We start from the raw sequence: 16571 nt of genomic DNA on the forward strand, positions 1-16571 counted from the left end.
TTTTTAGTGTTTTGTGTTGTGGGGTTCATTTTAACAATAATTTTTTTCATTGAATTAATTACTTTCTTATTTTCTAGTGTAGATAAAAATTTAGGTTGCTGGTCTTTGTTTCTAATTAAGAATTAGTGTTGTAAATAAAGTTTCCTCTTAGCACCGTCACAGTTATGTCTCACACATTTTGACAGTATGTTTCCTATCTTCTTCTTTTTTTCTTACTGTTACATAGTGTCATTATTTCTTGACATATGTATTACTTGGGAATGTGTGATTTAATGTTTCTGGACTGGGAGACTCCTGTTGTCTCTCACTGAAGACATCTATTTTAGTTTTGTTGTATTAGCAGAACACATCCCGAGGGGCTGGAGATGCAGCTCAGTGGACAGTGTGCTCACTTGGCTCTAACACAGCTCTGGGCTCCACCTACAGTACCTCATCAGCCTGGTGTGGTGGTCCATGCCCATACTCCCATTACCAGGAGGAGAACCAGGAGTTCAAAATCATCCTCGGGTGCATAGTGTGTTTGAGGCCAGCCTGGGCTACATGAAACCTGTATAAACAAATATGTCCCACAATAAATCTTTTCTTAGGCATTTGCCACCTTTTGTTCTGTGGTTTCTGAGTGTCTGAAAAGTCCCGGGTACTTGAAGGTAAAGAACATCTTGGTGCTACTAGGGACTGTCAGTCAGAGACATTGGCTGGTGACGCCATCTCATCCCAGCTGGTTTTCCACCTGCTTCTGTTGCTGATGGGCTGATGCGTGTCCACAGCTTTACTCATGATCTTCCTGCTCCCTTTTTAGCTGTACCCATTCTTGCTTCCTGCTGAGACTGTGATGGAGTTAGTGACACAGAGAATTGGGGTCTCCTTCCAGCCCACTGATTCTCTCAACAATACATTCTTTCTCTGTAGAAATAGTTTCTCTGTTGCCTACATTATCAGACATAAATATAACACTCTTTTGTGTTTTATTTTGAAACTGGGTTTCATGATGTAGGTAGGGCTGGCCTGAAACTCACTCTATAAACCAGGTAGGCATTGAACTCACAGAGATCAGCTTGCTTCTGAGTGCTGGGATTAAAGGGGCATACCTGGCTCCTTCTTTTTTTAAATTTTTTTTTAAAATTTATCTCTATGGTGTGTGTGTGAGTGTGTGTGTGTGTGTGTGTGTGTGTGTGTGTGTGTGTGTGTGTGTGTCGGCTGTCCAGGCTTAAAAAAAATCCCCAAGGCTGTAAATCTCAGCAGGTGCCTAGGAAGGAAGATGAAGGGGAGAAAAGGGGGGAAAATCACGTCCTTTGAGTTAACCCCTCATTGAGGTCAGCCACATAGTCGACAACAGTCACATAATGGCAGAGGAGTCATAAGAGCAGAGAGAGAGGAAAACTCAAAGTGTGAAGGAAAATGTGCTTAAAACTACGATAGAAGATAGAAAAAGAAGACGGTGCACTTAGAAAAGAGGACAGATTTTAAAAAGTTGCCATAAGTTGTTAAGCTCTAAGTACATTTAAAAAAAATTATAATGTAAAAGTGTAAGGGAATTACTGGGAAGAGGGAAGGGAGGGTCAGAGTGTGGTGGGGACAGGGGAGGGTTCTGAAAAGAATCCTTTTGAAGATCTGAAGATCTATGTGACACAAACAATTAAAGTGCCCTGTAATTTAAAGGTAAATTCCAAACTTACCTGCATCCAGTATTCTGTCTACCCATATTTCAAAAATAAAATTAGCTCATCTATTTCATCCTGTTTTGCTGCATTTGATCTAATAAATTTCTTGTAACCAGAAGTGCTGGTAAATTTTAAAGACATTTAAAATATGACGGGTCGATATCGGGTTTGTCGTCAGTTTATCCCGACTTTGGAAGCAGGTCCAGGAGCTAATTTTTCCTCGCTCTTTGCAAAGAATCCATAATTCAGGATTGCCATTGACTTCAATACAAGGTATTTAATCCTGTCAAATTACAGCTTTGTGTGAATAAAAATGTCCCTCCTCTAATTGTTGGTTTGATAAAGCTAATTTTGGGGTGCTATCCAGCGGGCTGCCTCGGAGGGAGAGACTACCAATATTTCCGATACGGAGAATTGCTTAAAGATAACCAAAGGAAAGATAGGAGCTGGGAAAATAACCACCAAGGATGTTGGTGACTCAGAAACCAAAGACTTTTTCAGAAAAAAAAATGCATGAAAAGAGCTACATGGGCAGATTGTGACTCCAGTCATCAGAATATTTGGGTGGGGACTTTATTTTTGGTCTCCAGGAGGCTACATGAGAAGTTAAAACCTAGATTCTGGAAGTTTCTAAGCGTAACTAGGGAAGGAACTGGGCTGAGAGGACTTCTATGACGTAAGCAGAGCCTGGATTATGTCACAGAGCACTGGGCGGAGGTTGCGCTTCTCTTCCACTTGGGGGCGCTAGACTCCCTTGAAGGTGGGTTCACTATCTTCCCAGCGGGGTGTGAAAGCCAGTTCAGCTCCTGAACCCCACAATTGTTCAACAGGCTTTTGGTGCCTGACCGGTTTCCGAAGACAGAATCTGGACGACTAGGACATTTTCTCTCGGTAAATACGTTTATGAAGATAACTGGGACCCTTGTAGCCCAGAAAGCTAAAAGATTTCCCTCCTACAGTGCGTAACCGTATGTTCTGATGTCTTCCACGTTTGAGAGCTCGGCGGCTGGTCTAGGCTAGTCAGTCTAAGAGTTTATTATCCTTTGCTAACAATATCTAATTCATAATCCTACTAAAATGCCAAAGCTCCTCTCTGTGCCTGTGCTTTTTAGGAGATAATGTTTGTTTGTTTGTTTGTTTGTTTGTTTGTTTGTTTGTTTGTTTGTTTTTTCGGAGCTGAGGACCGAACCCAGGGCCCTGTGCTTGCTAGGCAAGTGCTCTAGCACTGAGTTAAATCCCAACCCCAGGAGATATTATTTCTAAATGGTTGTTGTTGCCTACACAAAAGACTCTAGTTGCGGTCGAAGATGCAGCAGCGTCGCGGAATAAACCTGGGGCTGGGTCAGCATGCACAGTACAGAAAGCCAGTGAACTGGTGTGCTGTGTCTCTTTGCAGACAGTTGTGGATGTTGCCACATAGCTCATAGTTAGAGGGTAGAAGAGGGGTGTGACCACCCTTCTGGCTCCTTTGCTATCCTTTCTCTGTTCTGCTTGCTTAAAGTGGGGACAGGGATACTTAATACCACACTGACCTCGCCATTCAAGGAGAGGTTCCTCAGCAGAGGCAAAGTGCCTCGGGCTGAAGAAATGTGTCTGAATATGTTATTCTGAGCTGTAGAGAACCATTTGTTCATTTCCCTTTGAACTTTAGATTTTGATTTTTGAGACAGGGTTTTTCTGTGTGTAGCTTTGGCTATCCTGGAACTAACTCTGTAGACCAGGCTGGCCTTGATCTCACAGAGGTCTGCCTCCCTCTGCCTCTTGAGTGCTGGAATTAAATTGTGCTCCACCATTGCCCAGCCCTCCTATGAACTTCTGATTACAACAGAATTAGATTCAGATGCTGATCCCTGTCTACCATCGCCTTCCTCACCTGCACCAAAGTTCTCTTAGACAAGAGCCCTGGTCCAGCGCCCTCCCCCACCCCACCCCCATTGTTCTTGCAGGCACTCACATGACAGAGGCAACAGCATTGTGTCTGGTTTAAGCAGGCGAGCTCCTCAAACCCAGGCCATGGGCAAGTATGAAGCCTGAACACAGAACGATACTCACAAGACAGTTGACCAGGATGTCGTGGCCTACCACACTAGGTCTAAAGCCAAGAAGAAGAGGATGTCTCTGAGGAGGATGAGCACACCATCCTTCCAGAAGTGGAGGAGGAGGAGGCCTTCTTCCCAGGCCCTGGGGAACATTGTGGGCTGCAGAATTTCTCACAGATGGAAGGAAGGTGATGAGCCCGTCACCCAATGGAAGGCCATCGTTCTAGACCAACTGCCAACAAATCCCTCTCTCTATCTGGTGAAGTATGACGGAATTGACTGTGTCTATGGACTGGAACTTCACAGCGATGAGAGGATTTTAAAGCTTAAGGTCTTGCCTCACAAAGTAGTGTTTCCTCAAGTGAAAGACGCCCATCTCGCAAGTGCCATGGTTGGCCGAGCTGTGGAGCATAAATTTGAGGGCAAACATGGCTCTAAGTACAACTGGAGGGGGGTGGTCCTAGCCCAGGTGCCGATCATGAAAGACTGGTTTTACATCACCTACGAGAAAGATCCAGCTTTTTACATCCACGAGCTCCTGGATGATTACACAGAAGGTAACCTCCGTATCATTCCAGAGATTCCCCCAGCAGAGGTGAAGTCAGACGTTGACAGCGACATCTTAACAGGTCAATGTGTGCAGTTCACCAGAGACAACGGGTCCAAAAAGATCGGCAAAGTCATTTACCAAGTCCCAGCTAAGCCTTCCATGTACTTCATCAAGTTTGATGGCGACGTCCACATCCACGTCTATAATCTGATGGAAAAGATCTGTTAAGGTGAAATTCACAAAGTGAGGGGGACATAGATGGGGAATTTATAGGATTGGGAGGAAATGTTTGTTTTTCTGTGTTTCAGATACCCACGGGCATTTGACAACCCCAGTATCTTTTCCAGTGGAATTTTGTTTTTGCTCTAAATATTAAAATGTGCGATGTGACGTGTTGTGTGTGAACACTTTGGTGGAGGAGACGGGCTGTGGTGCATGGAACATGGAGAGGTAGCAAGAAAGGTCAAGGCTGTGAACAGTAAGTCTGATGTCACATAGACTAAAACAAACAGGACTGAGCTGGTCTGGTCTTTAGGGAGAGAAAAGAACTGGAGATGAGGCTTAGAGGAGCAGGGATGGCACGGAAAAAAAAGATGGATGTTTAGGAAGCAGAGGAGAGGGGCCAGACATAGATAGACTCTCTGAGGTGAAGTTTGAGGGAGAAACAGACTGTTGGGGAAAGAGTGGCAGGTAACAGGGAGGTGATCTTGGAACTCAAGGGGAAACCCAGTAAACTGATCCAAGCAGAATCAGAATCAGAGAAGATCAGGTTTTCTTTGACTAACGGAACCTAATGAAAACTGTTTCTTATCTGTAGATGTATTATTTTTAATTATGTGGGTGGGGGCAGGGCATGAATACAAGAGACCACAGAGAAAAGAATAGTCAGTTCCCCTGGAGCTGGAATTAAAGGTGATTTGGAGCCACTGGACATGAGCTCAAAGAACCAAATCTAGGTCCTCTTTCAAAGCAGACAAGCTCTTGATCCATTGGTCATCTCTCCAGGCCCCTAAAGTCATCTTTTCCTGTAAAACCAATCTTCACATGAAGAGAAGAGACCAGGATGAGGGTAAGAAAGAATAAATTGACGGTGATGTGGAAAAAAGACTAAAGAACACATGAGGGAGTAGAGGACACTGAGGGAGGAAGGAATTCCAAATGGAGTTCTCAAAAAGTGAAGCAGGAGATTCAGGAAGAGTAGAAAGGGTTTAGAATGAGTTGAAATTGGGCCGCATCCATATTGGTCTCTTTGATTCCTTAAAGTACAGCCAAGCCATCACTACAGAAGGTGGATGTGAGGTGCAGGCTTCCCCGGAGGACATTTTGTCGAGGATAACTCAAGAGTAGTGAATGCCAAACCAATTTATATCTATTGATTCCTGAAAGTATCATAAAGCCCATTATTTTGTATGATCAGTAAAAAGTAATTTAAATGGGAAGATGCGGATGCCGTGAGCTTCTGTCAGGTGTTACGTGGATCCTGTTTTTAGTTTCCCTGACAACTGTTTGCCTCTGTTGCATCCTGTAGTATTTTTTAGGTCTCTGCTCAATGCACCTAGATGACCACAAAGAGCTCCTGCACTGGCTTGTCTTGCCTGGCTCTCCAAAGCCTGGATGGCTTCCCCCATACCTGTGGGCCCTGTTATGGTATCTAGCCCCAGAAAGTTCCCGTCTTTTACTCACATGTGAGGTTATCCTCAGAAAACTCTTGACGGTGACTCCAATGCAGAGGTGCTGCATTGAGCTCTTTCCTATGCCGTTTGCAATTACTTTAAAATCCTTTGTGGTTCCTGAACATGTAGCTCTCTTCTCCTGAGAAGCCCCTGTGCACTCCATGGCGTCTCGCTGAGCCACATCTACACTCCAAGAATGTCTTTGGAGGCAACCTTATCATGGACTCATTCATTACTGTTTCTTCTCTCAAGAATAAGTTTCTCACTGCAGGACTTGAAAATATTTTCTATCGTTGAAGAATTCTGCTCTTTGGGGGTTTTTATACTGGCTGGTTGTCTGACGGTTTCATTGCTGCAAAAAACATCATGACCAAGGCAACTTATAAGGGACAACATTTAATTAGGGCAGGCTTTCAGGTTCAGAAGTTCAGTCTACTTTCATCAAGGCAGGAATCATGGAAGTGCCTAGGCAGACATGGTGTTGGAGAAGAAGTATATCACCCCCACAGTGATATGCTGCCTCTAACAATGCCACACCTACTCCCACAAGGCCACACCTCCTACTTGTGCCACACTTCCCATGGGACAATCACATTCTAACCACCTCCCTGATTTTATGCCAACTGGACACAAGCTAGAGTCATCAGAGAAGAGGGCGCCTCAGTTGAGAAAATGCGTCCGTAAGATCCAGCTGTAGGGCATTTTCTTAGTGATTGGTGGGGAGGGCCCAGCCCACTGTGAGCGGCACCATTCCTAGGCTGGTGGTCCTGGGTTCTATAAGAAAGCAAGCTAAGCAAGACATGAGGAGCAAGACGGTAAGCAGTGCCCATCCATAGCCTCTGCCTCAGTTCCTGCCTCCAGGATCCTGTCCTGTTTGAGTTCCTGTCCCAACTTCCTTTGCTGATGAGCAGCAACGTAGAAGTGTAAGCTGAATAAACCTTTTCTCCCTAACTTGCTCTTTGGTCACCGTGTTTCCTTACAACAATAGGAACCCTAAGTAAGACAATTTCTTATAGAAACGGTAAGTCTAGTAGAGCCACAGACGCTTACCTCATAACCACAAATAGAGACATATAGACACTTTGTTTTAATTTAAAGGTAAGAGTTGCTCATGTTCTGACCTGTGACTTTCTAGTTTGCTTCCTTCTTGTCGTGATGAATGCCATGATCAAAACTAACTTTGGGAGGAAAGGGGTATTTGCCTTACAGGTTACAGACTATCACTGAGGGAAACCACAACAGGAGCTTGAAGCAGTAACAAGGGGCACTGGTTGTTGGCCTGCTCCCTGTCTCAGTCATTGTTCTTTGCCATGAAGATACACCGTGGTCAAGGCAACTACTATAAATGAAAGCATGTAATTGGAGGCTAGCTTATAGTTTCAGAAGTCTGGTCCATCATCATGGCTGGGAGCATAACACTGGACCAATAGAGGGCTACTGCTCTGTAAGCAGAAAGAGAGGAGAGAGAGAGAGAGAGAGAGAGAGAGAGAGAGAGAGAGAGAGAGAGAGAGAGAGAATTCTGGCAAAGCATGGGGCTTTTGAAAACTGAAACCCCATTCTTGTCAACACACACACTTCCTCCAATGAGGCCACACCTCTTAATCCTTCTAATCCTTGAAAATACTGTCACTCCCTGTTAACTAAATATACAAATATATGACTGTGGGAGCCTTTCTTATTCAAACCGCCATACTCCCCATAGCTTGCTTCCTTACTACTTCTTACAGCCTTAAGCGCTATTCTTTTTATACATGACTACTGATGAACTTGCCCAAAATGGTGGGCCCTCCCACAACAATCATTAATCAAGAAAATGTTCCATAGACTTACCCAAAGACTAATCTAATGGAGGCAGTCCTTGAATTGTTCTCTCTTCTCAGTTGGATCCAGATTGTCAAGTTGGGAAAAAAAAAAGAAAAGAGAGACCCAGCACCATAATAATTCTCTTACTCCATGTTACATACTCACCACCAGCCACTCTCTTCTCTCAGTGTATAGACCCACTTCCGTGTATGGCAGAACTGAAGAGTAACTACTGTCACCAACATGAATTCTCGTGGATATGTGACAAGAAATGAATACATTCTACAGCTCCCAACGCCAAGCAAAAGCATTTTAGTATGTGCTACACGTACTGGGAGACTGTCAGTCACTGGCCATTTAATGGGTCACAGTAGACCACAGAACCCCAAAGTCACAACCTACATTCCATCTCCTCTCAGCGGGAGACATAGCCCTTTCTCAAAAGCCATGAATCTATCTGTACGCTTAGATTTTTTCAAAACCTACTTTTTTTAGGGTTCTTACACACTTCAACCACCCTTCTAGCCCACCAACCAGAGGTAGCAGAGAGAGAAAGTTAATAGGAAAAGGGAGAGAGTTGTGGACCTATTTAGAAGTAATTCTTTGGGGCAACTCCAATCATCATTGTGCAGTACGGTCCAATAGCAAACGCAAAACACGAATCAGTAGCAGTGCCTTGACTTGCAGAGATCAGAAGGATCTAACCAACAAGATGCAGCAGAAGCAGCCAGAAGCAGCCCAAATAGCACAGTCTCTTTCGTACATTTCTCACTATGGAACGAAGACCAGCAAAGATCATCGAAGCCTTGCAAGGTGTAACAATGTAAAAATGTCCTCTCCCTCTCTGTGGGATTACATTTATGTTCTCTGTAAACATCCTGTCCCCCTTCAAGCATGTGCTCCAGCGAAATATCACATGCCTTCTCATGTGTCAGCTTCAGCAAAACATCCTCTCCTAATATAGCTTCCAGATAAAGATCCTGTTTTACAAGTGAGTTTCCAAAGAAACAAAAATTTTTCTACTTCATCTAGCCTTGTCTCACACTTGGCCGTGACATCACAAAACATATAATCGCCATCTTTCAAGGGTGCTAGCATCAGCTCCACCAGTCGCTGGAGCTTCTGCAATTGCATTCCGTGAGTCTCAGACCCTTTTGTGAGCACAACCTTCAGTTATCCCTGTAAACATTGGGCTCTCTACATCTTTGCTCTCAGCCAGTAGCTGTCCAACTTCCAGCCCACTAAGATGTTACCAGAAAAATTCTAATTAAGGATGCCAATGAATTTGACTTGATTTATTTTCCCTGACAGAACAGAGTGTTTTCTCTGCATGGGTACACTGGTGTCTGCATCATCTGTAATAAAACCCACTACTATTAAGATAAAAATCAAAGGAACTATGGACAAATAGCAAATCACATGACAAGCATCACAGATGGCCAAGCCTTTTCTGCAGCTTTATTGAAGTATAATTTACATACTTAAAAAATCCATTTATTTTAAGTGTATAATTTAATGATTTTAAAGCAAAATTTATAGCTTCCTTCCCTTTTTTCATACTCATTTCCCACTAGTTCATATGCTATTGAAGTCTATTAAAAACATAGAAGTGAAGTCAGGAGAAGGACCAGAGCGGGAAGCAGCAAGATTCTTGATTTGCTAATACAACAGATACATTGGCAGAATCTTCTTCATAAAACCACTTGGGACACATTGGGTCTTCTCTTAGCATGTAGCCTCCAGACAAAATGTTTAAAGGATTAAGTCATGGGTCCACCTACATCGAATCCGGACCTGACCTGGTATGGTCAGCATCACTTTTGGCCACTTTCATGTTAATCACATTCATCACTCTTACAAGTTGCCTAGCAACTGACATAGTAAAGAAACTTCTTTTGGTTCATGATTTCATATGCTTCGGTCCATGGTCACATGACCATGAAAGGGGCATGATAGAGCTCAACTGCTAACCTCACTGTCATCCAAGAAGCATCAACACAGGAAGAGACCAAGGACAAAAAAACACCCTCCAAGACATGTCCCAAATGACCAAGTCCCTTAATTTCCTATCTCCTAGTTTCCTGCCACCTTCATACACATCCATCAACAGATGAACTCATTGATTACAGCCCACAGGGTCCAATTGATTTTCATAGTCCACCTTTGAACATTGCACTGGGACAATGTGTATATTAAACCCATAGGGCAGGGCCAGAAGGTTGTGTCAGAGGTCTAACCTTCACCTCACACTAGAAACAGCTGGGTAGGTTTCTCAACATCCCCTATTTCTTTCTGGGACTGAGCTACACCATGTCTGCATTGCAGCATTTTGTCTGGGGTGAGATACTGTCAGCAGTCAATTGTAAAGACGCCACCCACCATGTGTGTGCTTGAATGTAAAATGGGACATCTATAATATAGTCACACACGCATATACACAGACTTGTAGAGAGAGGCAAAAAGGGAAGGAGTTGAGTCTTAGGAACCCTAAAGGAAGAGGGTGTGGAAATATAAGATACAGCTCTCAGCGAGAACCAGAACAAAGCAGTGTCTTCTATACACGACAGGACCACAATCCCTCTGCCCTAGCTGACAGGAAAGGGAGAGTCAGTTTTCTACAAAGATATAGCTGGTGATAAGCTGGCCAGGCTCCAGGGGCTTGCCCAAGGCCCATGAATTTATGGGCAGCATAAATGACTTGAGTGGGTTATTACAAAAGGCAGAAAGAGAGCTTGAAGTTGGGAGAAGTGATGGGGTGTGGGTGGATCTGAGAGGAGTTAGGAAGAGAAGTGAGAAGTAAATTCAATCAATATATAATGTACAAAGTTTTCAAGGAACTAATAAAAGTCGTTTATAAATACCATATCTGTACTGAACACATACAAACCATTTTTCTTGTCATCTCCTAAATAACAGCCCCTCATGATTTCATTTCATTAAGTACCAAAGTAATGCAGAGATTATTTAAAATGTAGGAGGGTCTGGGGAGACGGCAGAAGGTTAAAGCCAAGTGTGTGGTCACACATGCAAACACCAGTGCTTGGTATGGGAACAGGAGGATGACTGGGACTTCCTGACAGTGAGCCTCACCTCAGGTTCAGCAGGGGACCCTGTCACAAGGGAATACAGTAGGGAGTGAAGGAGCAGAACACGCTCTACACTCCCCCAGCCTCTGCACTTACATGTCTCTATGCACACACGCACACACACACACACATGTAAATATGACTAGAGTATACAAGAGGCTTGCATAGGTTATATGCAAATGCAGTGTTGCTTTATCCAAGGAACCTAAGGACTTTTAGATCATTGGGAGTCCTGGGGCCAACTCTCAGAGGCAAAGATATATCTCCTTATTGTGCAAACAAATCCTTTGGTGAGTGTGTGTCAGTGACTCCACACAGTTCTCCTCATCTAGTTTCCTGTGTATCACAGAGAATGATCTGGAAATACTGAAAAAAAACTAAACTAAAGGCTTTGTTGGGGTTTCTAGGCTTGCGTTAAAATCATATTTATCATGTTTTATTAAATGGAAGGGAAATCTTCATCTCCCAGCAACAATAGACTCAATCATGTTGGCTTCTGTTTTATCCCATTATGAATAGCAATTAATTGCACATCAATAACTCCCCATGCTTTGAACTAAATCAGGATGAAGGGATATGTTTCCGTAACCCCTATGTGGATAATCAAGTAGAAAGGGGGGAGGTATGATGCCTTTGGCTTATGGGAGAGTGATGGCTTGATTGGATACTTGTTATGCAAATAACCCTAACCTTTGAGAAATGAAATGTAATGATAAAATATACTACCAAATTGGATGGACACTCATTACTTGATTTCTTTTAAAAGAAAAAAAAAACATACTTTAGGATTTTGAAGAAGTGTGACCCTCAGAGGTTCAAATACTTGATTGTGTTTGGTTTCCAGTTGGTGGATTGTTTAGAAAGGATTGGGAGTTGTGTTTTTGTTAAAAGAGATATGTCAATGGGAGGTGGGGGCCTTGAGATTTCAAAAGCCCACCAGGCTACTCTCCCTCTCCCTCCCTCCCTCCCTCCCTCTCCCTCTCCCTCTCCCTCCCTCTCTCTCCCTCTCCCTCTCCCTCCCTCCCTCTACCTTCCTCCCTCCCTCTCCCTCCCTCCCTGTCCCTCTCTCCCTCTCTCTCTCTCTACCTCTCCCTCCCTCTCTATCCCTCTCCGTCTCCCTCCCTCCCTCTCCCTTCCTCCCTCCCTCTCCCTTCCTCCCTCCCTCTCCTCCCTCCCTGTCCCTCTCTCCCTCTCTCTCTTCCTCTACCTCTCTCTCTCCCTCTACCTCTCTCTCTCCCTCTCCCTCTCTCTCTCTCTCTACCTCTCTCTCTCCCTCTACCTCTCTCTCTCTCTCATCTGGGGAGCAGGATGTGGGCTCTCAGGAACTACTCAGCCAGGCCTGCCTGCCTGCCAGCCTGCTGTCAGGGTGTCTACCACGATGGTCCACGGACTCCCCCTCTGAAATTGTAAGACGGCAATTAAATGTTCCCTGTCATTAAGTGGTTTGGTCACGGTGTCTCTTCACAGCAATAGAACAGGAACTAAGGCACTCATCTTCCTGTCTATTTTTCTAATACTTCTGTATTTATTTCATTAAAGTTACCTGTTGTCCATGGAACAGTTTTATGAATAAGTTTCAAGTTTGAAGACAAATAGTGACAAATAGGAGTGGCACTGCTAGGGGGTGTGGCCTTGTTGGAGTGGGTGTGGCCTTATTGGGGTCGGTGTGTTACTGTGGGCGTGGGCGTTAAGACCCTCACCCTAGCTGCCTGGATCCCAGTCTTCTAGCAGCCTTCAGAGGAAGATGTAGAACGCTCAGCTCCTCCTGCACATGCCTGCCTAGATGCTGCCATGCTCCTGCCTTGATGATAATAGACTGAACCTATGAACCTACAAGCCAGCCCCAACTAAATGTCCTTGTAAGGCTTGCATTGGTCATGGTTTCTTTTCATAGCAGTAAAACCCTAAGACATACATACATATATATATATATATATATATATATATATATATATATATATATATATACAACTAGGTTTACACACACACACACACACACACACACACACAAACACACACACACACACACACACACCATTTATAGGGATTTTAGATCTAGCCAGGGCCCCTGCAGGTTCGTTGGTCCATCTGATACATGTGTTCATGGAATATGTCTCTCTCTGTTTCTTGTTCTAGGAAGTACGTGGACAACATCTGCAGACTCGCTTCATTTTACTTTATTCTCCTCTTCAGCCTTAGAAATCTCAACTTACAGAGAGGGGAAGATAGGAACTTGGTTCGATAGCTCTTTTTGTCTGTGGGGAGCTTACATCTCAAGTCACAAAGGAAAATAAATATAACAGGAAATAATAATACACATCCAAACCGTGATGGGAAGTTCATATCCGTTCCCCTTAATGAATGTCAACATTGGAAATTGGAATCCACAATGAGATGAGACTTTTGAAAAATCCTAATTCTCAGGCAGGCTTTGGTATTTCTCTTTCCCTGAAAAGGATCACCACTAGAAAAAGACAGACGGTGGGTTGCTTTTGTCCACAAATTGAATCAGAAGCATTTGATAATGAGCATAGAGGGGGCTCACCCCATGTTTACCAAAGAATAAAGTAATATGGCGGCGGGGAGACATCTAGAGAACAGTTTGTGCCTTATTGGTATTAAAAAAATAATCCTGAAGTCAAGAAATAATATTTCACAAGAGAAAAAAAACTAGGTTTTCATTAGGCAGAACTGTTTTTAAAATTGCCTTCATTTTAGTCATGGAAAGAGGGGGGTGGAGCAGGTCAGTCTGTAGATAACTAAAGTCATTCCCATCAAAAAATAAGAATAATGTGGATTGTTAATGGACTTGAATAAAATTAGAAATTTTAGCTTTCAAAGGGGAAAAATTGTGTTCCAGAGAGAGAGACAAAGGAGTGTCCAAACTCATACTTGATTCTTTCAATAAATCTACTGGTAACTCATGTGTTTGTTGATATTAGGATTAAAACGCAGGTTGGATATCTCGACTCAAGAGTGTAATGTGTGGGGCTGGGGATTTAGCTCAGTGGTTAGAGGGCTTGCCTAGGAAGCGCAAGGCCCTGGGTTCGGTGCCCAGCTCCGAAAAAAAGAACCAAAAAAAAAAAAAAAAAGAGTGTAACCTGTGTGAATAGCTGCCAGTGGAAAGACTTGTCCTCGGATTTCTCAAAAGGCATGAAAAAGCCGCCGTGGAGTTACTGGATTTTGTTTCAAAGACTTTAGCTCCTTGACTGCAGGGTTGCAGATCCTCAAAGGAAGGGCCCGAGACATCCTAAGAGGTAGCGTCCAACACCTGAGGCCTGCGCACAAAGGGAAGTGGCCTTTCTCAGAAAATGGAGCTACGAGAGCTAAAAAATTTAGGCGACACATCGATCAAATCACTGTAGTAGAACGACGGCAGCCAGTTCACAGAGCGAGGCAGCTGTCAGCGACTCGGCCAAGAACTAAGAGGATTTAAAAAGATAATAAAACACAGAGCTCACAGAAGCCACTATAGACTCATGGGGTCTGCGAATTTAATCCATGTGCTCTGGGCAGAGAAAACAATCCAAACCAGAGATACCTCTTGCTCAGCCTGACGGAACGCTGTGCGGTGCTGCGGATGTCCCATGTCAAGGACTCAACCTAGATGCTGGAATCCTGTGAGAAACCAGAACTACTTCATTTCAGTGCTGACACCGGAAATGGCTCAAGTCTGCACCTTCATTGGAAGGAGAAAAAAATAAGTCACACAGCACCGGAAGTAATCCTTGTCAGGGTCTGTGTAAGGTCGGAAGTGTACGGCGCCATGATCAATCAGTAAGCACTGCCTACACGTGTTGGGTGAGCCCACACAAATGAGGAAATGATTTTTAAATTTAAAGACAATGTCTAATAACTAGTAACTTTTAAAAGTCCAGTTTTTGCACAAGCTTTCAGATTATGTAGTTTCTCAGGCAGAAGAACGCACCACAAGAAGTGAGTTTGAAACTTCGGAGGTTCCCACTATATGACAGAAAACTAAGAAAAGCATGAAGGTGGGGTGTGGTAAAATGAACTAGAGGAAATGTGTAAAACCAAGGAAGGAGAATTCAAAAGACTTGTAAGGGAAAGGCCAGCAACAGGGAATGGACTTGGAAGACCATCATCGTTTTCAGTGTTTATTGCCAGAGACTGGTAGCAAAATTGCGACTTGTCCCTGAGGACAATCTCTGAACGTTCTCACACACACACACAAACACACACACACACACACAGAGAGAGAGAGAGAGAGAGAGAGAGAGAGAGAGAGAGATGGAGAGAGAGAAAGAGAGAGAGAGAGAATGAGAAGGGGAGGGGCAAGGGGAGGGGAAGGGGGAGAGATCCTTCTAGATCCAGGGTGTCTGCAGCAGGCCCTTTCAGCCACAGCAGCAAGAATAGTGACTTACACGGGACAGGGGCCACCACTAGAAAGCATGCAAAACCATTGCCTTTTTTGCTGAAGGGGAAACTGAGGCTCAGAGAGAGAGAGAGTGAGAGAGAGAGATGGAGAGAGAGAGAGAGAGAGAGAGAGAGAGAGAGAATGAGAAGGGGAGGGGTAAGGGGAGGGGAAGGGGGAGAGAGGGAGACAGAGACAGACACAGAAAGAGAGACAGACACAGAGACATACACACAGACACACACATGAAGATATATACAAAAAGACACACACAGTCAAATTGAGGATTTACAGAAAGATAGCCATCAAAGGACCCGAATATTTGGTGCTAAATTAGGTGAGCTTTGTGGAGGAATGAGTGCCAACCAAATTTTGCAAGTTCTGCAGCCACCTGCATGTTTCCGCACCCCCTTAGCTGTAGGGGTATTGCATACATGGCTGTCACTCCTGCTTTCTTCATTTGTATTTTACTGTGAATCTCCCTTCTCCCCTGTTCAATGTGGCCAGCGGTTTTCCATGTGGAAGGACCTTACACTGCACTGTGTCTAGGGTGGCAGGGAAAACAATTTGAAAAGAGGCTCAGTGCCAGGCAAACAGTACAAGCAATTCATACTTCACCTCCAAAGGAGGGGCTCAAAGAACACAGAGGCTCTGGCTGGCGCACAGGGCCGAGCTTACAAAGTTAGGCCCCACAGCATCCCTGGGACCCAACCAGCAGCTCTCATTCAGCCCTCCATGCTAATGACTCATTCTCATCTCTTGAGACCAGAGGAAGAAGCATTTGGAAGATCCTCTCCCTAAAAATGAAGCTTGTGTGGAAACTCTTACAAAACTTAAGAACAATTTTCAATAGGAAAGCCCACACACAGTAAAAAAATAAATGGCAGATTCGACAGCCTTCTCTGTGATACCATCATGTACACACACACACACACACACACACACACACACACACACACACACACAAACACACGGGCTTAAATCATCACTATGGTACAAGGGTATATTTGTGACAAAACACAGTCACAAATACCCAAGTGAATCTCATAACACACATACCAGCCCAAGAACAGACAAAACTTTCTGCATGTACACCATTAGATCAAGTACCACTGCAAGTTTCAGAAGAGGCTCTTGAGAGGTCCACACCCATGCAAGATGTGGTAGAAAATTCTGAGTCTACCCAAGGGATTCTTGGGCCTTCTGCACATAAAAATTGTGATCTAGCACCCTCACCATGTACCCCAGGGCTTCCAATGTCCGTATACAAGAGAGAAATATTCAAATATCCTCTACCATCATCAAAAGAGCCAAGTTTTTCACAACACACAGTAAATGAGCCATGTAGACTCCATATCTTTACAATGTGTAGAGAAGATAAAAC

At 44.0% G+C, this 16571-nt stretch overlaps 1 protein-coding gene across 1 annotated transcript; it reads left to right on the forward strand.

The window, feature by feature from the left end:
* The first annotated feature begins 3616 nt into the window (after nt 1-3616).
* On the forward strand, nt 3617-4682 carry LOC134484534 (Y-linked testis-specific protein 1-like). The gene has a single exon (XM_063280686.1). The coding sequence runs from the start codon at nt 3774-3776 to the stop codon at nt 4476-4478; it is 705 nt and encodes a 234-aa protein (XP_063136756.1). The 5' UTR covers nt 3617-3773; the 3' UTR covers nt 4479-4682.
* The last annotated feature ends 11889 nt before the right edge of the window (nt 4683-16571 follow it).

The sequence above is a fragment of the Rattus norvegicus genome (genome assembly GCF_036323735.1).
Source record: "Rattus norvegicus strain BN/NHsdMcwi chromosome 3 unlocalized genomic scaffold, GRCr8 chr3_unlocalized_1, whole genome shotgun sequence".
In the NCBI taxonomy this organism is placed as follows: domain Eukaryota; kingdom Metazoa; phylum Chordata; class Mammalia; order Rodentia; family Muridae; genus Rattus; species Rattus norvegicus.

Excerpts from the sequence above, each read along its gene's own strand:
- LOC134484534 (XM_063280686.1), top strand. The coding sequence starts at position 3,774 with ATGTCTCTGAGGAGGATGAGCACACCATCCTTCCAGAAGTGGAGGAGG.